The sequence below is a fragment of the Amblyomma mixtum genome, chromosome 3, assembly GCF_055824585.1.
Source record: "Amblyomma mixtum isolate Tamu chromosome 3, ASM5582458v1, whole genome shotgun sequence".
Lineage (NCBI taxonomy): Eukaryota > Metazoa > Arthropoda > Arachnida > Ixodida > Ixodidae > Amblyomma > Amblyomma mixtum.
In genome coordinates this window covers 99,858,701-99,885,233 of record NC_143014.1, presented here as the reverse complement: position 1 = coordinate 99,885,233, position 26,533 = coordinate 99,858,701, and the positions used below count along the sequence as shown (strand labels likewise).

The 26,533-nt window shown below is 42.0% G+C and overlaps 1 protein-coding gene and 1 long non-coding RNA gene across 11 annotated transcripts in view; one reads left to right on the top strand and one right to left on the bottom strand.

Moving 5' to 3' along the window:
- Positions 1-26,533, bottom strand: part of CYLD (ubiquitin carboxyl-terminal hydrolase CYLD) — a 110,592-nt gene that overhangs the window by 43,490 nt on the left and 40,569 nt on the right. For 3 of the 9 annotated variants that reach the window (XM_089580397.1, XM_089580398.1, XM_089580402.1), the window contains 5 exons: positions 16,630-16,874; positions 16,391-16,523; positions 14,135-14,212; positions 6,074-6,142; positions 1,264-1,314 (listed from right to left, as the gene is read on the bottom strand). In XM_089580397.1, coding sequence (XP_089436523.1) covers positions 1,264-1,314; positions 6,074-6,142; positions 14,135-14,212; positions 16,391-16,523; positions 16,630-16,874 — 576 coding nt within the window. Of the gene's footprint in view, positions 1-1,263; positions 1,315-6,073; positions 10,108-14,134; positions 14,213-16,390; positions 16,524-16,629; positions 16,875-26,533 lie in introns of those variants that run through there. The other 6 variants (XM_089580399.1, XM_089580401.1, XM_089580400.1 and 3 more) reach the window with 5 other exon arrangements.
- Positions 6,075-21,271, top strand: LOC149351137 (uncharacterized). Of its 2 annotated transcripts, none has more exons than XR_016290531.1 (3): positions 6,075-6,589; positions 13,635-13,727; positions 18,451-21,271. It is a non-coding gene; the product is annotated as an uncharacterized LOC149351137 (long non-coding RNA). The 2 variants fall into 2 exon arrangements; XR_016290530.1 differs by having other exon boundaries at positions 18,447-21,271.

Sequence of the window (26,533 nt, the reverse complement as noted above, 5' to 3'; positions counted from 1 at the left end):
ACAAAAAGGAACCGCCAAATGCCAGCTCACGCATCAAATTACAGCATGATTATGCCAGCGGTTTAGTCGAGAAGCCTTTTATATGGTGTATTTAGCGATGCAACACTTGAGCCAGTTAAATATTTGGCTGCATATGCACATAAGAAACTACGCTCATGCACCTGTGCCGCTCATGTTAACATGTGATGCTCGTGCCTTCTGGTCATAACTATCAATACTATGCAAAAACTGCAGTGCATAATTCCATCATGCAGGGAAGGCAAACCTTAAAAGGTAAAAGAAAGGCACATCCCCATAGCCATGAAAGCCCTTATTCAACCAAAAGTAGAGGGGAGTAATGCATCACTGCTGCAAGATGTGGAAATGATAATTTTCCTGGTTTATGCTGTACATAAATGCTCTTGTGCAGCACTATGCTTTTTGGAGAATAGCTGCACTTTGCAGAGTTGGATCCTTTCCATCTTCTGACAGTAAGAGGTGGTACAAAACTGCCATCATCTCCAGAAAGAATGCTATATGGCTATAATCATATATTAAATACCAAAACTATGGGGTGTCAACTTAAGCAGTCAGGAACCTTTATGCATAATTTTCAGTGTTATCTAGCACAGAGTACTTTTTTCCAACAGATAGATTTGGGTTCAAAAACCCAAGTGCCTTTTCAGATTTAAGATGCTTTCCCTGATTGACCGAGGGATTTCACCCCAGATCAGTAGTAAACTTTCACATCATGAGGTACGCAGCGCACAGACAAATGCCACAATAGCAGTTTTGATGCACCTTCTTTCAAAGACAGCTTCACAAGATATATCCACTGTGTATCACTACAGCTACCAGACAATGCCTTGAGCAAGACTGCAATGTGGCAGCGGTAATAAGTCAGGCTAAACTTCACTGTCATCACTGATCAATATAATTAATAAATATCACTTTTGCCAGAAATTTCCTTTGGAAAATCAAGAATGAAGCAAAAATATCACAATGAAGCTTGAGAAATAAAAGCCCACAGGATGCATCAAACAGAATGGTAAAAAATAACCACCACATTTACCAATGAAATCCTAATGTGTGCACAGTTAATGTCCTCACAAAACAGCCCAAAACACGAGTGAGTATGCAAGTTACAAAATATCACAACAGGCTTAAATGAAAAAAGCAAGGAACAAAATAAAGTACAGAATAGCCATAGTATTCTAGTGGTCTGTATGCATTGATAGTACTATGTAACAGTGAAACAACGGGACAAAACCGTCAACAACTTACTCGGTGGTGGTCTTGGGCTCCTACTAGGTCTCTGTTCATCTTTCGCAAAGTCTATAATAACCAAGACATAATAGTATTTATAAGCATAAGTTTCTTCAATTTAAACACCACTGCCAGTGAGCCATAAAGCTCATTTCACTGAATTTATTTAAAATAGGCAGCAACAACTAGCACTTTCTGGAAAAAATTGTGAATTCTTCATAAAAGGTGGCACATCTGAAACCTGAGAGCTTAAATGACAACATAAAAAACAATAAAACCGTGGGGTACACTTAAGCTTTGCCTTATGGGTAAGACATGACAGGGTTAATGAATTAATGCCCATATATGCAGAATTGGTCGTTCTCTACTTTACATTCACAGATACCTGGGATTTCTCATACCACTCATGGCACAGTGGTTAAGTGACGAGCCACTACCGTGCAATGGCAGATGCTACCACCGGCGAGACTTATGAGACCCAGGTTACCCTTCCTGAGCAACCTCTCACGACGAATCATTAATTTAACTGTCACCTGCCAAGGTGCCATTTGGCTCACTATCCGATGGGCAGGTTGTGATGACGCCGCAAGGTCACGCGACTTGGGTGGCCCCACCTGCCACCTAGGTTGCTTCTCTGGGGATTTTTCGTGGATTTTTTGCTCGCGAGACGCCGGCTTTTCTGTGACACAGGACCATTAATACTGTTGCAGTAAAAATATAAACAGCACATATCATACTCAATTATAAAAATGATCTTTTGCACAATAGCATGCTACAAGACATCTAAACAAATATTTTCTTGCGATGAGCAATGATATTTTCAAAACAAAGTAACTTATGTTTATCATGGCTACATAAGACCACTTATCCAGAAATTCTTTCTGAATATGCAGAAAAAAATATAATAAGACCAAAGCTCCAGATTAAAAAAAATCATTAGATACACATCATAGCCAGCTGCCACTAAAAGGTAAAATCGAGCACAAATGCTAAAATATGCACTAATAAATCATACATGTCTCGTGGAAATCAGAGGCATACTGCAGCACTGTACTGCAAAATAAGCCTGGTAATGGCAAATCCTCATTATCTGTATAAGGCAACAATCACCTGTATAAGGCAACAATACACCAGCTGTCAACACATTTGTCAAAAATGATTTAAGTGCCAAGCCATAGCTGGTTTTTGGATTCAATTTTCATTTTCTTGCAGTGGTGATACAGTTTGCACCATAGCAAGAAGAATGTGCAAGAAAATCATTGCCACAGTTGCCTTAAAATTCTTGTAAGAGAAGTGGCTAAAAGATAGTTAAGATACTGTAACATAATAGAATGAATAAATAACAAGCAAAATGAGCAGAGAAAAAGCTGAATGTTATTAAAACTAATAGCTCAGTCAATAAACTAACTATGTTCCATTAAAACTTCATGGCTAAAAAACGACAAGCAGTAAGCAGTATCAACAAACAGGTGATCTAACATGAAACATAACCATGAACTAGAAATAGCATTTCCAAGTGGAGACAAACTAGGAATTACACAGTTACATTTCGAACCAGTTGAAGGTCAATGTGGTATTGTACCATTTTTGGCAAAAGTAACCAGGCAACAAAGCTTGCTTCTAGGCCATACAGTGGAGCTGTTTTGGCACTCCTAAAGACCAAAAGGTAATGACAAAGGTTCTCCTTACTTTACACAGATTTAGAGCTTAAGGGGTGCCATAAGTGTTCTGCTACTGGCTCAAAGGTCAATTCAAAGGCCGTGGGTTTAGATCCCACCAGTGGCATGTGGTAGCATTTTCTTCTGACTTCTAATCAATTATCTTTCGGCTATAAAATAATTACACTATTAATCTCCCACTGATCAACACCACAAACTTAAAAAAAAAAACTAAACATTCTCCTTTACTCTTTGGTTTCGTTGACTGTTGGCTTCTTTCAGATGTGTGTCACAACAAGCCCCTCATTTCCCTTCCCTTACCTACTGGGCACTGTGCAATCCCTAACAGAACTAGTTAGCGATCACAATGCAGTATGTATGTTTCCAGTTAGGTCCAAGCAAGGGTTAAATGGACACTGTGTGATCCCAACAGGAATCAGTTGTGCTCCAACTAGGACTAGCTAAGACCGGTTAGGCTCCCACTGAGACCCAATCTTGCTAGTTCAGCTGGAATGCAGGCAGTACAACTGGTATGCATTCTAACTTGAACCAGCTCAACTATGAGCTTTCCAACTGTCTCAAGACCCATTCTGACTAGGCTCAAGTGAGAAAATACTAAATATGAATATACAGTGCAATAAACCAATTTAACTACGGTAATTTTATGCACATTTTGACCCTTTGCCTTAGTCAATAAAAAATCCATGCAAAATAAAATTCAGTTTCTCAAACAAAAGGTTTCTGTAACTTTGATTTACACTGCTTCAAAAATGATGACGTTTGCTAACAACACATTACTTTTTAATGTGGAGCACTGGCATCAATTTGCAGTCCCATTTTCAGGCTTAGAGAGGTGACCAGCAAATTATGAGTGCGTTAACTATGGTTGGCTTAGATTTCAAGTGTTCGTGTTGAGTAATATGGGCAAGTATTGACCACACGAGAATATTATGCAAAACATGTGTACATGTGTACATGTGTACAAACATGAGCAGAAGAAAGTTTATGCAAGTGGAACAAGCTGCTATTGAAATCCATTTTGACTAGGCCAACTTAAATGGAACCCTTACAATGGAATGGTTTGGTTTGGTTTGGTTTATGGGGTTTAACGTCCCAAAGCGATTCAGGCTATGAGAGACGCCGTAGTGAAGAGCTCCGGAAATTTCGACCACCTGGGGTTCTTTAAAGTGCACTGACATCGCACAGCACACGGGACTCTATAATTTCTCCTCCAAAGAAATTCAACCGCCGCGGCCGGGATCGAACCCGTGTCTTTCGGGTCAGCAGCCGAGCACCATAACCACTGAGCCACCGCGGCGGCTTACAATGGAATGGTGCAATAAGTCAATTACATTAGGACAATTTATTTACATTACAATATTATCACATGGGAAGCTTGTACACCTCAGATGGCATAAATAAATAACTTAGGATTATAAACACGTAACAAAGCAAATACTGAACAATTTAGTAAGAGTACCTAGAAATCAGCTACACAGATGCGAAAAATCTCACATAAAAGAGATCAAGATGACGTAATGAAGCAAGCATACACAATGCTTACAAGCTCTCCTGTGCTATGCTTATAAACCCAGTTGCGTCTGCTTCCTCCATCATCCTCTGTTCCTTCATGCTAAAAGCATGCTCTTGTGTACAAGCCCTCATGCATGATTTTTTTTGCATTTTAATACAGCACAAGCCATCCGAAATAACAATGCAAAAGGTTTTCTCTAAATGCAAGACAGAAAAATTGGGTAACTCAAGCAGACAGAGCAAAAATTTGAAATACACCAATCTAGCAAAAAAACACGGCTATGGCTGCTGCAAGACAGCTTTGCAAAAAAAAAGACCAGCTATTTCACTTTACAGAAACGAGGGTTAATTAAGTATGTATGAACAGCTCACTGCCAGTGTAGGTGGAACCAAAATTAGACTGAGCCAGCTTCTGAGGTTTATGACGTATTTCTCTTCAGAATTTAGAAAGCTTGCTGTGCTTACACATGAGTGTATGTTAAAGTAGGGCAAGAGAAGCAACACTCCTAAATTTCCATTAAGTTACATGCCAGTACAGCTGAACCACAACATAATTTTACGTTTACGTTTGCTGCGCTTTGCAATGCTGTTCATTCAGTTTAGAAGCAAAGTACATAACAACTATTGCTATGCATCATATCTTTGAAGAAATTTTTAAACAACTATCAATAACTCGCAAAGAAGATTTACTTCAGAATATATCTGTCACTAGTCCACTTGAAAGTTATTTCATTGTTCTACTTGGATCTGCAATGTTGCTATAAGCAAGACTGCAGATAGCAGTACAAAACATTTTCAAAAAACCTTAGCCATGTGATAAATTCAACACAATGAAATGCAGCAGCTCCGGAAAGTTTAGAACGTTATGTCTTGATAACAATTACTGCTCAAATCCCCACAAAATGACCTATGAATTCAAAGCATCAGGAAAGCAAGTTTCAAGTATCTGGAAACTGATCAAAAGCAAAATTTTAAATCGAATATTTAACCACAAAAGGAACACTAATAAGTGAAAATAACACTTGTTACCACTACCAGGGTACCTGTATTCACTTTGTTACCTGGAATGAAATCACTGCCTGGAATATACAATCATACAGTTTGCCAGAAACAGGTAGGCATCATTACTAACTTTTGCATCACAGTTAAATTATACATGCTGTAAGCCCCTAAATAATTGTAAATCAGGTTATCCTTTCATTTAATAAATATTCCTTCCTTTTTTTTTCTTTCCTAAGCTAGTGAGGGTTAGCTAAATGCTGCAAGTCTGCTGAGATCCTATATTGCACCTTGCATTAAGCCTGCAGAGAAGATGGACCCAATAGGCAACTGATTAAGCAAGCATACCCTGGTAGCAGGGAAAGAAGTACAAATATAATACAACAATAGACCAAATTACAAAGATAATCAAAACACTCACAATGTAGTCTAAGTAGCTAATAAGGGAAAACAGACTCAGTGCTACATTTTTTCAATAATGAAAGTATGAATATTCAAATACTAGAAAACATCATAAACAATGCTAAGGAAATAAAAAGTATTACTAAAAACACTCCAGAAACCACTAAAGAGGAAGGCAAGCCATACAAATGCAGGAATTTGCATTTAACTTGTAGGATAGATGTGAGTCAGCTTACCCATACAGTGCTTCAAGGTGGTCTTCTTTAGATCATCATAATCAGCTTCAGCGATCACACGCCCAGCCTCTAGTAGAGCAAGATTATCAGCTGTTTCACTCCCACTCTTCATTTCCTCACTGTTTGTCATGACAGAATTCCGAGATCTGCTGCTGTCTGAGCTGTCTGCATCTACCAGGGCAGCTCCAACCAAACTGCCTCCACTTGTTTTTTCCAAGTTTGGCTTATCACACTCAATGCCCGCCCCAGGAACTTCCTGATAAGAAGAGGAAGTTGGGTGTGGAGGGGTGCCTGATAAGGCACCAGCTGCCTCCTTGCTGGCACTCATTTCTAACGCGTCCTCTTTTCTGTGAATATCGGCTTCTAATGCGTTACGTACTTGCAATGTCTCAGCTCCAGTATTCTTGCAGATCGGGCTGTCTCCTTGGCACTGTACATGTGACATGTGTGTGCTTTGTGGCTCATCAGGGATACTTTTCACCATGCAGGACACATTTCGTGATGCATTTGTTTCAGGTGAGCCAAGCTCCACATTTATCTTATCGTGCATCTTTAAATCGACACACTGACGTGTGTTAATTGTTGAGCGCTGTTTTTCTATGAGTGAAGTTTGAGCACACTTCCTCCTTGGGCGTGCAGGAATATTAGGAACTGATTTTGATTGATCCAGCTGTTTTCCTGACTGTTGATTCTCAAAATCTTCATCACCTTTTCCATAATTTTCATCTGGAGTAACACAACCAGACTGGAGACTATCTAAGTTACTTTCATTGAATGATTGAGATGTAGCATCTTCAAATACACTGTCAGCACCACTTCCATCCAGCTCTGAATGCTCACTTGTGTCTGGGTCAACTAAAAATGCTGACAAGTCAGCACTGGGTCCAAGTTTCACCATATATGGTGGACTATCATCACAAGTATCCTTCAGAAAGTCACAGTTGTCAACAACATGAAATGAAACAACATCCAGTGGAGAGTCATCCTCAAAAAGATGCCCAGTCAGTTGTGATAATGAAAAAGGTAGCCTCAAAATCCCACTGGTAGGAGGTTCTCCATCAGGCTCTGGATCCCCAGATGATAACAGCCTCAGCATTCCATTGGAAGGTGTTTCTATATCAGTCTCTGGGTCCTCCGAAGATGAGAAACTGCTGTCTTCTTCGCTTTCATCACATGTTACTCTGTGCAGAAATCCTTGTCCAAATAACGGAACCTTATCTTGCACCAAGCGTTCTTCATTACTACTGTCTTCAACAACAGTAGAATGGTCTTTTAAGAGCAGGGGACCAGCCGCAGAGACAGAAACTTTTTCTGATGAGGGGCTGTCTTTAACTGAGATGCCTCTTAAAGGCTGAAACCCTCGCATGATCTTCTTGCGTCTTGCAGGTACTTTCAGGTGACTTTCAAGGCATGGGCCACTTTCAGGGGTGGCCCAGTTTTCAACTTGAGCCTTCCCTGTTTCAGGAAAGCAATGAGCCTTACCAGATTTCAGCTGGCACTGGAAAGGTTGCGTTACACTGCTGTGGCGCGGAGAACGAGGAGGTGGTTTTGGTGGCTCACTAAATGAAGCATCACACTTTTCCTGTATCGGAGGAAACTCAGTAACTTTGTTTTCATGCAGCAGAACAAAAGAAGGCAGAGCAGGAGACAACTCAGACTGGCTTTCTTCAAGAAGCTCTTTAGGATGCACCCTAGACAGGGACTGAGCTTGCATAGCTGTGTCTATAGTTTTTACAGAATTTATCTCTTTTGCTGGCTCAACAGGGAAGGAAGCACCCATAGTCGTATTTAGTACCTCAACCATGGTGCCATCTCCATGGCCATTAGAAAGACTAGTGCGAGGGTAAGTGCTGATATCTGGGTCACTACTCAAAAAATTTTTGTTTGTTGAGTTCAGTCCCTTGGGCTGCACACCAGTATCAGCAATATCTGAACTGTGCCGTCTCCAGTATTTTTCGCTTAGGTCACTCGCTGAGCTAGTCGCAGGTAACAATGGTGAAGGACAACGTCTCGGACTTCCACCATTACGTGAACCATCTGAAAAGGAGTGCACATGAGGCAGGCTTTTTAATGATGACTGTGGAAATCTTTTAAATGTTCCAAGTAGTGCATTCCTGTTCAAAAGTCCTTTCTCTTCGAAGTCTGACTGCCCAGTATTGTCAATATCATCCTCCGAGGCATTCTCAAATGTTTGTGGGTCCAGCTCTTCTTCTGAGTCAAAGCAGGGTTCAAACTGTCTGTTGAAGGCATCAAGAATTTCCTGGTCTTGTGAAGTCACTGTATGTTGTGTACTTCCATTAGCAACTGTCACCGCAGACTCCAGCAACTCAGTTTGACCACCATTACCATTTGATAAACCCTTCAGGAATGGCCTTGCCATTCCTTCTCTGCCTCCAAAAACTGAGACAGCATTTACAAATCTGCATGCTTCTTCCTGAGCCTCATCTAGAATGAACTCTGCAAATTCTTCAGCTGCCTGTTCAAGGTAAGAAAAGGGAGGTGCAGTAACCTCTTCTTCTTGCATTTCGTCTCCAAGTTCGCCACTTTCCGTTTCTTGCCAATCATGCTCATGCTCCACATGACAGGTAAATTCCACAGGCCTACAGTGAACTCGCGGTTCGTGGTTGACAGCTGGTACTGCATGCTCTTGAAACAAATCTGTTTTTACAGGAATTCGAGGAGGTGGACGCCACTTTCGAGGTGGCGGCTGCATTTCATTTTGGCTACCCTGATGTGTCTGCTGACGTTTCAGGAGAGGCGGTCTATGCACAACAGACCCATACACATCTTCAAATAGCTTCCCATAGCTAAAGCTTTCATAAGCATCATCAACTGTGCTTTCTTTAGCGACAGCCTCCTTATATTCTGTACCAACTTCTGGCATCTGCTCCGAGAGTAGCTCTTCATCCACATCAGCATATCTAGAGTCAGAATCAGACGAATCAAGATCTGAAGACTCTGCATCATAATATACACTGCTTCTGTGATCAGAAAGAGCAGAGTAAAATGACTCAGCCCCATCTGAAAGTGCTGATCGAAATGACTCTGCTCCAGGACTTCTTTCCCTTTCTTCAGAAAAACCTTCGATAAGTGGTAGAACGTGCTGCCGCAGCCAAAACATGCTTCTGGCTGCTAATAAGTGGTTATTTCTCACAGCTTGCTCAGAAAATGTCCTCTTGACCAGGAGTCAATTATTTACTGAAAACTGTGACTCTGTCTCAACTTGTCGCACATGCCTGATTTTCCTAGATGCTGTGAGTCAAACCAACATTGCAGACAATGTTGCACCAGGAAGCATTGTCAGAGTTGTGCTAAATTCTTCTGACCTTTATAAATGTATCCATTTTCAGCAGGTCATACGGATGCTGTCAAAACTAATATGCAATCTGATTCATTGCATCACTCACGGCTCCTTGAATGATCACCACACAATCTTGCATTCACAATCACATAGCTGTGTTGTTGTTGACCTTTAAAGATGCTGCCGCATACACTTGTTGAATTGCAATCCCAAAGCACAAATCACCATCACACTGAAAAGCTTGTTTCCTCCAAAGCGAGCAACAAACAGGAGTGGCAACGGAGAATTTAACGCATCTTCACACAAGCGTCGCACTTGACCTCAGCAGTTGTGCAAATGCTGCAGCCTGAGCTGCTTCCTGAGCCCCTGGTTTAAACTGCAGCGCAGCTGCCAGAGACACTGAGGGTAGGGCCATGGCGCTCAGCAACAACAACAAAGCTTAAAAGAAGGCCACTACGCAGAAGGTGGGATGAGAGCTAAAAACAGACTGAAGGCGGTCGCTCTGGGAGCTGTGCCAAGAGCACGCAAAGGAACGAAAGAAAGTTTCAACAAAATAAGAGAGTTCAAAGTAAAAGACAAACAATGAACAGGCATAATACTTAAAGCAAAGGGTGAATGGAAAGAATCAAGGAGACCTATTCTTAAGCATTTCCAGAGAAGCAACCACACGAGGAAAAAGAAAAAAGTTGAAGAGCAGAGAGGTCCATTCAGAACAGCCTTAGCATGACAATCACCATGACCTATCATTGCTTTTTCTTAACGATCAGAATAGAAAAGGAAATTTGCACAAAAAAAGCTACCAATCTTAACAACAGATATTGGTTTATGATTTATGTGGGTTTAATGTCCCAAAGCGACTCAGATATTGGTTTATGATTTATGTGGGTTTAATGTCCCAAAGCGACTCAGGCTATGATAGACGCCGTAGTGAAGGGCTCTGGAAATTTCAACCACCTGGGGTTTTTTAACGTGCACTGACATCGCACAGTACAGATTGTCTTAAAAGTAATGTCACATCAAAAGCTCATTCGTGCATAGCAGCACAAGTGTAGCCATTAACCATTAATATTCACTAATATAGAATCAAGCTTTCAATCATGACACAAAAGCCACACATTAGTAATGCTGAGCCGTGCAAAATTTTTTTCATTGTACAAAGGACAAAGCAAAGAAGGAAGACAAAGAAAAAACAAACAACCCTGAGTAACATATGACTTTTTGTATGTTTTTACTGTTGTTGATAATGTAAGCCACAGACACACAGGAACACAGTTACACTCATAGTAGAAGTTTGTCTCCCATGCTACGTTCCATCAGATATATACACATCATGATATGCACTTTTTGGCCTTTTACGCACCCCAAAGCTGGCTCTTCTGCCATCAGCCATTAGCCTTTTTACTCAAAATTCCAAATAAATATGCTGACCAATCAACCAGAGAGGACCGCTAGCCACATAATAAACATATGCTGCTACCATATGCAGCATGTATAAGCATAACAATTATGTATGAAAGTGAAAATCACTGAACATCTTTCATCGATAAAACCAACATTAAACTACTGGTGCTTGAAGTCTGTGATGCACAGCCTTCTGCAGTGAAAGGAACAACTTTTTATTAGTCCATTTATCTCGTCACTTTCGGGAGCCAAAGATAACACTAAAGGCTGCTTCATGGTTGTTCATCTGTGAAGCACTAGATGAATTTTGTTGCTGAAGGAATGAATGAATGTTCATTCACGCAGAAATTACACAGAAAGCTCTGTCTAAGAGGTTGACTGACAAAAAAGCACAAATGCCTTACAAAGTGTCAGTCATTTTAGCAAATCCTTTCCCAATACACACAACACCCATGCATGTAATACAAACGGCTACTTATGTGATAACAAATATTAAATGGAAGGTAAATACATTTAATATCGCATTGTTTATACCTAACTGTAGTTATTGCAAAATCTATGAGAAGGTGAATTACTGTAAACCTATTCATTTTTATTCTAGAACACCCCAGATGAAAATGATCAACCAGAACCAAAACTGAATTAAAAGATTTCAGACTACTCAGCAGAAACAAACTGTTCCCAGTTGGGAATCCTGCCATATGCTGTTTGTTTATGGTTTATGGGGGTTTAACATCCCAAAGCGACTCAGGCTATTAGGGACGCTGTAGTGAAGGGCTCCGGAAATTTCAACCACTTGGGTATAACCTGGGGTTCTTTAACGTGCACTGACATCACACAGTACATGGGGACACAGGCCTTTAGCATTTCACCTTCACGAAATGCGACCACCGCGGCCAAGATCGAACCCGCGTCTTTCGAGTGAGCAGCTCAGCACCATAACCACTGAGCCACTGCAGCAGCCTGCCAAATGCTGTTCAATTGGGAAATATTTCTGACAAAATAGAGAAATATAAGATTTTAATCTAGTGAACATGTTCTAAATCATTTAGAATTCACTTTCAGCTAGTTCAAGTTACAAAAACAATGATGAATAGATTGGGGGTGAAAGCAAACTGCATTACAAGACTCCTGAACAACCTTCAGCACAAGCTGCCTATTCTCTGTCTTCAAGGTGCTCCCTCTTATCTCGGCACTGATAGTGCGTTGAAAGGCCCAGAGGTACACCTGACAAGCACATGTGATGCCACTGATGCAACACATGCATTGTTCCTGATGCTTGGTCAATAATACAACAACATAAGGTATTTTTTTTACCCTTTGCTCTGACATGCACTTCTGAACAAGCTTCTACTCTTAGTGCACAGGAAGACCTGTCAATGGTGGCAAGTTATTTTCATGATACTAAATACAAGAATGATCTCAAAGGATGGCCAGGACTAAAAGGAACATGAAAAGAATGAGCAAGAATAATAGGGAAGGCTTTTCAACTCAACATACTATTAAAGGCAATCTATCTTGGAAGGACCTATTTCAGAAAGTGTGCCTCTATAATAAAATCACAAAAAAAATGAAGTGACTGGTTGTGATTAATGGATTCTAGCAAGTCGTTGACACAATCAAAGATACGCAAATGACGTGAATTTTACACTCACATCATTGATGGCATGGCATCACATAGCATGGCATGGTAAGGTGGTGGTAAAATATTTATTAAAGCTTAGTTATATAGCCATCCATGCTGGGCGGAGTCCTCAGTCCAGGACTCTGATGGATGATGCAATCCGGCACGCCTCCTCGATCAGTGAATGCTGATCGCTCAGGTCTGAGCTGGACAAGGCAGCCTCCCAGAAGGAGAATGAAGGGTGGGAGATGGGTGTCTGGTATCCTGGTGAGTTCGGACATTCCCAGGCAGAGTGATAGAGTGCTAGGTTTTGATTGTTGCACTGTGGACAGCACTCATGGTATTACGTGGGGAAGAAAAGGTGCTTGTGAAAAATGTTAGGGCACGTGAGAGTTTGGACCTGACGCCAGGCGATGGCACCGCCTCTAGTAAGGGTTTTATGGTGTGGCGAAACCATTCTTCTTTGTGTCCTGTAGTACTCAGTTACGTTTGCGTAAGTGAGCGGTTCTGAGCTTGAAGGCCCCGCAGGGGGCTCTTGTGCCTCCTCATCATTTTCTTTGTCTGCAGTCCGGACTAGGCCTGGTGTTCTAGCCTCTTCCTCCGCTGGTGCCCGGCAGGTCAGATCTTGGGCGAGCGCATTGCCATGGAGAGAGGCATGGCCTGGGGCCCAAATAATACGAATAAGGGGAAGGTTGCTGCCATGGCAGTGCTGTAGAATGTGTCTTGCTTGTGCGGATAGGATGCCCGATACGTATGCTCAGCATGCTGCCTGCGAGTCGGTGATGACGGTATCTGTGGTGTCGCTTTCATTACGTAATTCTTTCTGCACTTCAGTAGCGTACTTATCGTATAGATGTCGTATCGTGAGTGCAATGGCAGCCTCTTCCGCCGTCTAGCTCAAGTTGACACCCCTGATGAAGCCAGCGATTTGAAATCTGCCTGTTTTGTCTGTGGCCACGATAATCATGGCATCTGCTTGTGTTGAGTATATGGCCGTGTCCGTATACGAGATGTGAGGGTTCACTCCAAATTTCTGAGTGAGGGCTAGGACTTGCATGCACTGCCTTGACATGTGTTCCAAGTGCACGATTTTTCAAATGTGTGTGAGGTTTAATGTCCTAAAGCTACACTTGGGATATATATGGGATATATTACTCCAGATTACTTTTGATCACCTGGTAACCACATCGACACAGCACATGGACATTTTGCTTTTTGCCTCCATCAAAATGCAGCTGCCATGGCTGGAATTCAATCCTATGACCTGGGCCTCAGCAACCAAACAGCGTGACCACTGAGCCATTGCAGCAAGTGCAAAGACTATAAAGGTATTGGCCTGCGTTAAAACAAAGTGCACCCTTGTGCATACATTAACCACTATAAGTGCTTGAGTCCTTCAGCAAGATAACACAAAAACCCTTTAGGAAGCATGACCATTCTGCAACTACGTGTCTTAATAAGGAATTATGCATACAAACAACAATGGCAGCTAAGCATGGGTGTGCAAATCCACTGCCAAGAGTACTGAAAGTGCAACAAAATAACCCAAAGATGTACAGATGCTTCCATAAAATACCAGCATAATTGCACTTCACAAGATCTGAACAATGCCAGCAGTGAGGAAAGTATTAATTATGGTATGCAAGACTAAAACATTACAATAAACCCTTCAACTGGTTCAATGGGCCACATGACTTCTTATATCAGTATTTACTTCAGAGCTCTCATGACTCACCTTGAAAATGACTGGATGAAGTAACCTTGGGCCTTCGATCAAGATGTGTAGTGTAGAAACATGAATTTCCATAGTCAACTGTAATATATGATAAACAAGCCAGTTAACGGACACTGCATCTCCTATAAAATCAGAACAAAAAGTCCTCAGAAATACTTCTCAAAACACTGACAAGAAACAGTTATTGTTCTTAAAGCATCCAAAAATTTAGGCACTGAGGCTAAAACCTCATCAACTTCACCTAACCCTTTCAGGCACCACTCACCATTTTTGTTTTTTTTATGGAAATAGTATCTGCAGGCCTATGGCAAACCAGTTAGCTTTATTTTCATCATACCTCATTTGGCATGATCATACCCCATTTATCATACCTCATTTGGCATATATTTTCCTTCACACTTTATTTTTTTTCGTCAAGCTTAATTTTCTGAGCAATATACACATAACTGTGTACAGAGCGTCCAGGTAGTTGTAGAATTGCGACAATGGCCGGTATAATACAGCAATTCTTTTCATTCAAATCTACTTTATTCTTGTAACTCTCAGTGTCAAACTGATGATCCATGAGATAATGTGAGCATGCCAGCCCTTCAGCCAACAACAAAGGGTAAAAAATAATAGCGTTAGAATAGAATTGTTATCCCATGGTTTTAACAAGTGAAGAACCCCGAAATAGTTACCAACTCGTTTGAGGCAGGGTGGTCCTGCAAAATACTCTGGAGTGATTTCTGGGAAAGTCTGAAAACCATCAAACTGATAAGGGAGAGATGAAAGGAAAGGTGGGGATGTTAATCAGTTATAATGTCCAGCTAGCTACCCTACACATGTAAAGAGGAATTAAGGAACTGCAAAAGACAATTTGAAAGCCAAATATGCACTCAGGAAAAGTCGCCTCATCCACTGGGGTGCCAGAATTTTTTTTTAATGCAGTGTCAGCTCGAGAACAGTACAGGTCTCTTTTTCCATTGAAAAACATTTTCTGAAGATATTGCCTTGTTCACTTCACTCACATATTAGAAGCTAGCAGAGGTGTAACAGTCATTTTCTTCAAAATTGCCTTTTTCTCCAGGGTTGCATGTGATCTAAAATGGCTTACGGGCATGGTTTTCATCCAACTGTGCAATTTTTTCAATGTAAAATTAAATAACTGCAAAGGCAGCAGAGAAAAAATTCCAGAGAGAAATACTAGGGCCATTTCACAAATACACCTGCAAATTTCTCTCAGCGCAACTCAATGCACCACTGGTAGGAAACTAACACTTCTGCCATGATGTTTTGTATACAATTATGACTATGACAAATTTTGGTCTTGGATAATTAGTGCTTGCTGTTACTCACCAAGATTTGTTGAATAGACACTCTAAGGATTGTGTACTTTATTTGTTTGTTGGTTAGTCAGGTTTTGCGGCCTAAGTGAGACTATTGCAGGAGTGCAATGTGCAATGAAGCAGTCTGAGAAGTTTAAAAGCTTTGTTACAGGTGATATTGAAGTTTTGACCATGACATATCATTCATAAGATGAAGACCGGGATATTTATATTTTGACACTCTTCGTAAACTTTGACTGTGAAATGAGCATGTGAAGACACAGGTGAACGAGCATCTAGATAAGAACATGGAAGCAGTTTTAGAGAAGTTAATAGTACTCATTTCCCACTCCTTGCAACAACTGCAAAATTTTGCAAAAGGGTCACTGTAGAGTTCATGATCATGGAGTGTGTTGACAGAGTGGTATTAGATGCAATCATCAGTGTAAATGCAAATTTCAGTGGAATGCAGGAAATAATTGACGTATAACAAGAAACGAAATGTGTCAAGAACTGAGCCTTGTAGAATGCCATATGAAACTCCAACAAGAAAGGACACGTATGAAAAAAAAAAAAAAAACTTAGAATGCTGGGTCAGAAAGCTTCACAATGAGAGAAGGACTGTTTAGAATAGAGTTAAGCTTCTGGAGTAATTTGGGATGTGTGACAGTGTCAAAAGCTTTAATAGATCCACAGATATGCCAAAAACTTCAAATAAAGATCCAAATAATTAGTAAAATAACTTCAAATAAAAATAAAATAACTTTTTCTAAGCTGCACCTAATGTCAGACAAAATCAACCTTCTTGGTTACGTGGATGCACATGCTGCCAAGTTGACGGTCTTGAGAAATATTATTTACTGAGCTCACTGCATACCATAAAATTTTATCCCTTAAAATATTGCTAATACCAAATGTCTAATTAAAGGCCACTACTGTGGCATATTACCTGGTGCCTGTTCTCCAAGATAGTCATCTGCCCTCAAAAGACCCAGTAGAGGGATGAGTGAAGCATGGCCAAGTTGTGCCTCAAAGAGCTGCCGGTCACGGTATTTTCCTGTACCTGTGCCCACTTGGTTGTCCTGCAAGCAAACAAACCAAAAAAAGTGAAATGCCTCAAAATAACACACTATGAAAACTGAGAATTAAGTGCCAGACTACAGGGAAGGCAGATGTGCAGGCACTCACAAACTCCACGCCAACCATCAGGTCTTCACTGGTATCATGAAGGTGGCCCAGCCACCGCACTGTGCCATACTCTGGGCCATGGTCGCTCACCCACACGACACGGTCGTTGATTCGCAATGGGGAGGAGTCAGAATCACAGAAGTCCCTGAGCCTCTCTTGACGCCAAGGGGCGGGATCACACCGGGTTATACCTGATGATAGAGATTTTTTCTTGGAAGGAAGACGCGGCACCACGGAGTTGTGCCCTGCAGGTACAAAACAATATACTCCCATTTCAATGCCTGCTCTTGCACTAAAGTAATGACACAAACTCTCCAAAGCCATTCCTAGAGAAATACTGAGGCCATAAACATGGCAGCTTCGATGCAGTAGAGTGGTATGGCAGGCTCACAGCACTAACAACAAATGATGAATAAAGGCAACACCATTGTACACCCACCATAAAAAGTTTATTGAATTCAACTTCAGTAAAGAAAATATAATTTCTTTGCATTCAGCGTGCACTGCTTGATATTTACCGATGCACTATGTAATTTGCACACTCACAGTTAGGCTGCAAATATTCAAGCCTGCATTTCAAGATGGCACTCAAATGAGGTTTTTTCACTTATACTAGCTGCACTCCATACAATTCTGACTGTAAATGTACATTCTCTTTTCATTGTTCTTTGTCATTGTTCCTGAAGCACATTGTTGGGTGCTATATCTTCCCTGCCAGACCATGCTGCTGGTAAGAAGACCTGAATATTGATAGAGAATCTCAAATCAGTGTTTCTAAGTTATGCTAGCAATGACTAAAGTGCTTTGTATCTACTACAATGTGCTCAAATTTACCTTAACATGCACCTTTGAAGTGTGTAACTGCAGTGATTGCTCTTCTTACAAGTAATTTTTTTTAAGGTAATGTGACCTAGACAGCCAATGAACTGATTTTGTTAAAAATAAATATCTAATTTCAATAACTAAACAGCTTAATTCACTACAAAACCAAACTATTAATTTACACAGACAAAACTATCACTTGCAAGATAAAGCCGACAAGCAGCATAAAATTTTGGCAAAGTAGCCAGCCATCACAGCCCCTTTGCTGTAATCATTATTACCTGAATACAGGTTACAAGCTTGTAATTTTCTGTTCACTTCTTTTTCCTCCAGTGTAAATTCTGCTGCAGTTATGAACCAGACAATGCAAGCTTTCTTAAATTGTACTACAAGGTCCAAGCAGAAGTTCACCACCATTTTAAAGGGACACAGAGGAGTGATTGAAGTTGACCTATATTGATAGATTACCGCATTTCTAATGACAAAGGCAATACTTTCACGGAAAACACAGCTTTTAAAGCTTGAAAAGGTAAAAAAAAATTAAATGCAGGTGTCGCCAACACCACCCGTTTTTGAAAGAAAACTGTGGTGTGTAAAGACAGACTTATTCATGTACATCCCCCGAGGCTACGCTACATCGACATACAAATCCGAATGATAAACACGGAGAACTTTTCGGTATGAACGTCAAATGTTTGAACTGAGTGGCGAGAAAACATTTTTAAATGCAATTTTCTCAGCAATAAATGCGTCTTTTGCTGCCGGACAAACGTCGACACAGCCAGAAAGAATAACGATTTTTACTATGAACGTAAGTTGGACGGAGTTGTCTTTAGTTTCCCTTTAATGCTTCCTCTGGTCACCTGGCACCATCTACATAATGCAGGCATGCTGAGCTGACTTGTACACCTCTTCCCTTTCCCTCAATGCAAGTGAAAATTTAATTCCACAAATACATGCACTTTCCTTAATTAGTTTATTGTTTCTTTTACAAGCCAGTGCGCCATTCAACCTTCAGGATGGCATGTCCAGGATGCAGCACACAAAGTGATTACATTGAACACCCCCCATCCGTGAGTACAAGGTCTCTTTCGAGTCTTAAAAAAATTCAAAAAACACTGCAGCCAAAGGATAAAAAAAAATTTTCACCACGGCCAGTAGACGTCACTTTGAGATTCTAAATTAAAATATTTTACATATCTATGCGAAAACGAGCAAATACTGCAAAACTTTTCTTCAAGACATCAATTACTGCCAGACACTCAACTGCGATTACAAAGTTTCACCTTAATGCATGCGCAGTATGTGCCACCATAATTTTGACTGCTGCTCACTTGCTCACACAATCACAAAAAATTTCCTGAGTCGAGTGGAGGGAATACAACAACTAGTGTTTTTATTTTGATGCTGTCACTCGAACTGACAAGGGAAATTTCTACACCTCACAGACAAAAAGAAAGCTTGTCCTGCAAGGTCAACCACCAATAAAAACATATCACGTGGGTGTTTCTGCGTGTTGCGTAAAGTATAAATGGCCTTATGTGCACGCTCCTTGCATAAAAACCAAATAGCGATAAAATGAATATAAAAAATTGCTTCAGCAAATCTGGACTAGCAAACACACCTAACATTGTTTTTATGCACAGAAGACCACATCCTTGGAGCTTGTTTGAATAAAACTGGCATAAAATGAAAATGTTGTCAGATGCCTCCGAAATGACATGACTGTTTAACAGCCTTTACAATGCATGTCACTGCAGCCTTCCCACTAAGCCAACTGAGCCGCACCCTTATCTGCTTGGCCTGTTTGGTCACTCACTACCTTTCCAGTCACTACCTTTTCAGGAACAAACTTCTAGCTGCGATGAATTCCAGTTATTTTAAAAGTCATGTTAATTAGGTAGCTAATCAACACAAGTTTACTAATTAACCTCTCAGTTAGCAGAGTCTGGTGGTTAGCTCTAGTGGTGAGTTCGTAACCATGAACAAGGCAATGACATATCAGTTTTTGAAATGAAGGAAAAGTGATTCTCTAAAGCCCTGCAGCGCATGGAGATTTGTTTTTGCAGATTTGGTTTTCGTTTTTCTCCACAAAACCGAAACTGAGTGTATGATGTGTACAGGAAGTTCAATGTAAATGTATTGTCCGCTGGTGACATGTGCTAACTAACGCCTACGGCACCCAATTCGAACTGCCTGTGCTATTTTACCATGCCACACACTTCCTTTTGCTTCGTCACATGGTGCAAGAAAAAAAAAGTAATTGCCAACCACCTAACTGTCATATTTTAGCGCAATGAAGTAAAAAAAAAGTGCATGCTGCTGTGCAATAATGCTGGCAGTTTGAATTAGGTGCTATATGCATTGCCATGTCACCAGCGGAAATTGCATTTGCACTGAAATTGCCACGCACCACGTCCGCTCAGTTTCAGTTTTGTGCAAAAAAAAAAAACACATTTTCTTGCATTTCAGTGCTTCAAAGAATGGTTTTTTATTTCTTAAAAAAAAAAACTACAGGGGTGCTTAATTATCATTAGGTGATGACAATTCCTTAGCGTAAGGTTTCCTCCGTGATATTGCAGGGTGACAAAAAAGTATTGTAACACGCTTTGAATTATACTTTGCTTAATTCTGTTCACATTTTTGAGCAGCACTATTGTTGTATTCGTTTTCCTTGTGCTTTTTTTCATTTACAATTGCTATTTTTAATGCTATTGGTGTAATATTGCTGGGGAAAAATGGTCTCTGAAGAACTACTCTACACTATCGTCGGGCGCCACAGGCAGAGAATGCTAATTCCGGAGACGCTCAAATTGCTGGAAGTGCGAGCCCATCATGTCTTAAACCTATTCCAGAAGACAGGAAGCATCAAGAGCCAGCAGTAGAGTGGAAGACCTCGAACAACCATAACCCAGGGGATAAAATTGGCTGTGTGCAAAAAAATCAAGCAGAATCTCCTGAAAAACAGACTTGCTCAGGAGCACGAAGTTAGCAACTCTCCCATGTAGCTGCTTGTCAAACAGGAACTAGGACTCCAAGAGCACGAATTAGCGAAAGGACAGCAGCTCAGATACCAGATAAAGACCTCTAGACTGGAAAACTGTCACATGATGAAGCATCTGAGCCGTGGTGAAGCCTCGAACCGGATTCTGTTCAGGGATGAGAAGATATTCACTCTCAAACTGGTCTGGAATTCATAAAATCATAGAGGCTTGCTGCCGAACGGTCCTCTGCCAACTGTGCGAGTAGAAAAAACGCATTTGCCCAAGAACATCATGGTTTTTGGAGTGATTTTAGCCCTTGAGGAGACAAAGCTTGTTTTTGTGAAAAATAGTTCAAAATCAACACGCTAATCCTGGAGGGCGACATCATACCCAGGGCTCATGAGAATGCAAGAAACATTTACTGGTGGCTTAAGCAAGACTGGGTTCCAGCACACAGTGAGGACAAGACCCTCGAGTGGTGTGAGGCAAACCTCCTCGCCTTCTGGTCAAAGGAAGTTTGGCCGTAAAATTTCCCCAGTCTCAGTCTGTAGGACTTCGCTGTTTAGGAGATGATGGAGAAAAAAGCATGCTCTTTCAAGCACAAATCCAACCAATCTCTGAACCGTGGTCTTAAAAAAGCCTGGAGCGAAACCACTCCAGAAGGCATCGCGGCTAGGTATTTTGAAGAATTTCGAGAAGCGTCTAGGAGCCTGTATTGAAGCATAACATGGACACTTTGAACATGAAATATAAGCTGTCGTACAGAACTGAATGTGCTTTCAGATAAAAAAAAAAAAAAAGTGTGCCCCATTTCATTTGCGCATTGAAAAGTTATGATTGCCTTTTCACTTCACAGTATTTTTCAGTTACAATATAATTGATTCTCTTTTGCTCCTATCACAAGCCACCTCCTAAATACCAAAATGTACGGGACAGCCCCCACCTGCACGGCACGCATGTTTCAACAGGAACCTCGGTGCAGTGACCAGGCAGCTCGAGGCTTTGACGGCTGCGTCGCGCAACCTTGGAGAAGAGTTAAAAAAGGAAAAAGGCGGGCTCATCCTGCCAACGGGCAGTGGTCTTTGGGGAGATTCAGTCTCTCGGGTGCCTCCCTCGGAACCGAGCGTCCGCCATCCATCAAATGCAACCCTGCTACGACCAACTCGCCGTCACCCTCTTGCTCGCCTCCGCCGGAACATGAGAACTCTGCCACATTGTACATTCCTGAACGATCCATTCGCAGGCATCAGCTTTTTATTCTTTGTTGCTGTATGCCCGTACATTCTATATCGCCTGTACACTTTTAGTGTTGCCTTAATCTATTCTTTTGTATCCATGTAATTAACCTTGTATATACTCTGAGCTAACAGTGCGTGTCACCTTATCTTAGATTTTTTTAATTTATATATTTCGCTTTTATGCAGCCTTGTAGCACTCTTCATAGTATTTCCATTTCTGTAAACTTTTCCTTCTGGTATAAATACCCACCCAGTTTATGTGTACAAGCCAAAGTTTTGAGAATTCCTTCTTTCAGTCCACCAGACGCAAAGGTCGACCGGCCTAATGAAATTAATGTGCCACAGGGATCATCCATAGTGGGAAGGCAGGTAACCATAGAGGGGATCCGCGCCTTAACCTACCGAAGGCGGAAATTTGAGACAACTCCTCAGCGTCTCTTCGTATTTTGTAAATATCATTATCAATTTTTCATAGCTCCTCAGCTTCTCTTCGTATTTTGTTATTATCATTATCAATTTTTCAAAGTCATTTTTTGGGAGGTTCTTCCAGTAGCAGCCACCTGCCGGCATCTCCCACCTCTCCCGTACAAGTGGACAGGTGGATTTCCCTCTCTCCACTTTAACACCTGCCAACCATGGCTGGTGGCTCTTCCGTGTACCAGCCGTGAATAGTGGCAGATGGCAAGTGTACACAACATGTGCTTGCAGACACCAGACATTTTCCAGGTTTCTGCCAGCAGGTGACAAGTGTACACAACACTATGGCGGACAACGCCAGACACTTTTTCTTTATGGTCAGTCTTCTAATGCTAACGTTTTAAAATTAATATGGCATTGTTTTGTTCATGGCTTTAACTCACCATTGGCATTTACCACCAGACTGCATGTATGAAAAGTTCATTAGTAAATTTTGGTTGCACAGCAAGCTAATTAGCATGGTTTTCAAAATAACTGACGTCCATCGTGGCTGCCTTTTTCCTAAAAAGGTTTGCTATCTATTTCGACCAACCTACTCTTAGAATTTTTGAAAGTGCTCACTGAAACACCGGTATACATACACAGTGCCATGTCAAGCAGCTGGCAAGGCAAAGCCATCCTTTGATGCCATTTTATTACATCAAGGCCAAAGCTGGCATCCTGGAAGCTGCCACCACTGCCACAACAACTGTAGTTACAGCACCCTTCCTTTGCTCATAACCTCCTCTGCCCTGTGTACTGCACACTACTGTTCATGTATGTCCACATTTCAACCAGTCAACATAAAACCAACTGCAGCCAATTTCTGAGCTCTTGTGCTTTCAGAGACAGAGCTCACATATAGGTCAGGCATTCTCTCACCTCAGTTTCACAAATGTGGGACATAATGTATCCCAGTGCTAGAGGGCAAAAGAATAGCAAGGACAATTTAATGCAGCATCAGTCAGCACAGCAGAGCACAACACAAGGCTAGCACGGCTGCTGGACTACCGGGCAACCATTGTGGATTTTCGGTGGCGGAGCCCTTAGCAGGTACTTCGTGAACCACTGTGGAAAGACGGAGCACTCCTTAAGCACGGCCAAGCTTGAATGCCCGAGAGCTCAGTTTGCGCTTCGCATGACAGCTACCGTGCCTTTCATCTTCCCATAACGTTCTCTTCCACTAAGAGGTTTGAAAACCACCCGGCGCCGTTCCTATGGCAATTCTGCACTGGCACGGATTACTTTTTAGAGGGCGGTGGAAAGCGGTGCGACAAAGGCTGACACCACCCTGAGCTGGGCGGCGGCGCGTCACATAGCGGCCCGGTTGTCCCGTGCTCTTTTTGAAACGGCCGGGTCAGAGCGACGAGTGGCCAGAGATCACGTGACAAGCACACCGCTGCGCCAAGCCACTGCGTGACGCGCACTCGTATATCGTAGAGCATGGCTCGCGCCACCTAGTGGAGATCAGTGGGTTAGCGCTCTCTCCGGCTCCGCGGTTTCGGTTTTGCCAACAAAAATTTCTTGCGCTTCAGTGGCGACGAGAACGGCATTTTCGAAAGTCTAAAAACTGATATGGGTAACACTTGCGGCAGGCTACAAACCTCTCAATAAATGAGGAACCTAACTGCAATAGTTGAAAAGTTTACTGTTCAATATTAGTTAACCAGCCTGCTAGTTACACACGTCTTTGCTGTATTCTGATATACACTACCGCTGAAAATGCAATGCCGAAGAAAGCGCTTTTCTAACTCAAAAAGCCTATTTCTAAAAACTGCTAACAGTCGTAGGTGAAACACCTCGTATAACTTGTGTCTAGGTTTGGTCACATATTCACTGGGTGTAATATTTTACCATAACGGATCCGGCGAACAGGCTTTCCGCGGTCACAAAAATCGCGGACGCAGCCGTTTGCAGAGCATTCATAAGAGAAAACGCCGAGCCAATTTTAGTACTGGTTGCAGAGGCGCGCAAGCTCTGTCACTGCTATACACAGTTTTGTCCAACTTTTTTTGTTTTGTTTTATGGCAACACTGCGATTTAGCTCTAGAACACTTCTGTTTGGAGCAATTTGGACGGGCGCGTTTTTCAAGCAAGCAGTAACACCAGGGGAAAAGAGAAGCATCGGCGCCTTATCAAACACCTGCATCGCCTTATCATCACCTGCATCGGCGCATTATCAAACACAGCGCGGAATGCTTCGGTTGCTGCGCATTATTATCAAAACTATAGTATACTAGAATTCTAGTACACTATATCAAAACTAGCGGGACACTCGTCCATCTTGAAAAAACAGGGACGAAAAAGACACACATACGACCATAGAGTTTCTTACTATTACCTAGAGGGAAAGCTGGCGGCCCGTCTATGGGAGTTTGCATGGCGACCCCTTGAGACCACTTCAGCCACCATGGGCGCTCAAAGCATCATGGGGCGGTGAGCTACTTGTTGCGGAACTGCAACTTTTGGCCAAAAAATAATAAAAAATAAAGCTGTTTGATAACTACAAACGTCCTAACATTGAAAATCTTGTCTAATGATTGTAACAAATGAGCAGAAAAGCATTTAAGTGCAAAGTTTGCCCAAAATAAGAGACGACTCGCTCTCCTATTGGCCTAGTAATGAACAATAAAAAACTAATATTTCGTACTTAACAGGCGCACTTTTAAAAGTAAATATGTTTTTAAAAAAGATGTTGTTGCTTAGATACTATAAGAGGTTTTTTTAATGGCATTTCGGAAAAGTGAAACCTTTTATTGGCGTCGTGTGTCGTCGCGTTTTCACTACTATGGTCTGTACACTCTGCATTCGCGCGAAAGTCGTCTGCGCACACACAAACAGCGTTTTCGGAATGAAAACTCTTAGTAGTGCCACTCCGTGTTCCCGAAAAATTACGACTGTGCCGCAACAAGTAGCTCACCGCCCCATGATGCTTTGGGCGTCCATGGTGGCTGAAGTGCAGCGCCGCCAGCTTTCCCTCTAGGTAACAGTAAGAAACTCTATGCATACGACAGGAAGAATGCTGTCGTCTTGTCGCATGTGTCCTTCTTCGTCCCAGTTTTTTCTTGCAGCTATATTTTTTCAAGATGGATCAATACAAAATGGCTCAAACTTCGGTGCTTTTGTGACATGTGTCGTCTGCACCGGCGAAAACATTAGGGCCATTTTTTTTACCTAAACTGGCTACACTGGTGTAGCAAGTGTATCAAAAAATCATGATACACTGGCTACACTGTAGGTAAAAAAATGGCCCCATTTTCAAACGCCGCGCTACTGGTACCCATAGAGTTTCTTACTGTTACCTAGAGGGAAAGCTGGCAGCGCTGCACTTCAGCCACCATGGACGCTCTAAGCATCATGGACCGATGAACTACTTTATAGCATAGAGTTTCTTACTATTACCTAGAGGGAAAGCTTGCGACCCCTCTATGGGAGTTTGCATGGAGACCCCTCGAGGCCACTTCAGCCAACGTTAATGGAACGTTGACTTCAGCCATCATGGGCGCTCAAAGCATCATGGGGCGGTGAGCTACCGACTGCAGAACTACAACTTTTGGCCACAAAATAATAGAAAAATAAAGCTGTTCAATAACTACGAATGTCCCAACATTCAATATCTTGTCTAATGATTGCAACAAACGAGCAGAAAAGCATTTAAGTGCAAAGTTTGCCCAAAATAAGAGATGACTAGCTTTCCTATTGGCCAAGTGATGAACACTAAAAAAAACCATGGAGGAAGGAAAGAACTAAGGAGAGGTCCTGACGTCACTTTTTGTGAAGCCGCCCCGCAACCGGAAGTTGGCTCGGCTTTCCTCACTATCTTCTTTCTCCACCGAGCTACGGGGCGGGTATCGCGCGCGGCTCTCAAGCGCTTCGTAAAAGAAAGGTATAAAAAAAAACCGCGCCGCTCGCCGCTACACTCCCCGCAAACACGCACCTAGACACAGACCGGCGCACAGGTGCGGTGAACCTTTTCCGACGCCAGGCGAAGAAAGACGACATTGCGCGCCGCTTATATCTCAGCTCACCATCCTCCTCGGGCTACCGTACACCCGCCGTGTGGCCTTCGAAACGCAGCTCAGCATCGCCGAAAGCGGCTTCATGTTTCTGTGCTGTTTAGTGAGGTGCGAAAGTTCGCTGATCAAAACAATCAACGCTTCTTCGCGTGTCGAAGCGCGGTTCCGGAGTGCCACCTTTTCGCGAGATTCATTTCAATGCATCGATCGCTCCGCGTAACGACACCAAGTTTGACGAACAAAATATCAAATCAGCGGTTATTTGCCGCATTTAAAAACAATCCTAGATGCGTGCGTAACGTCACGACGCCAGGCATGTAGACTTTAACACACAAGGCCGAACACACCGTGCCGAAAGCCCGTCCACCGCCACCGAGAAACACTCGGG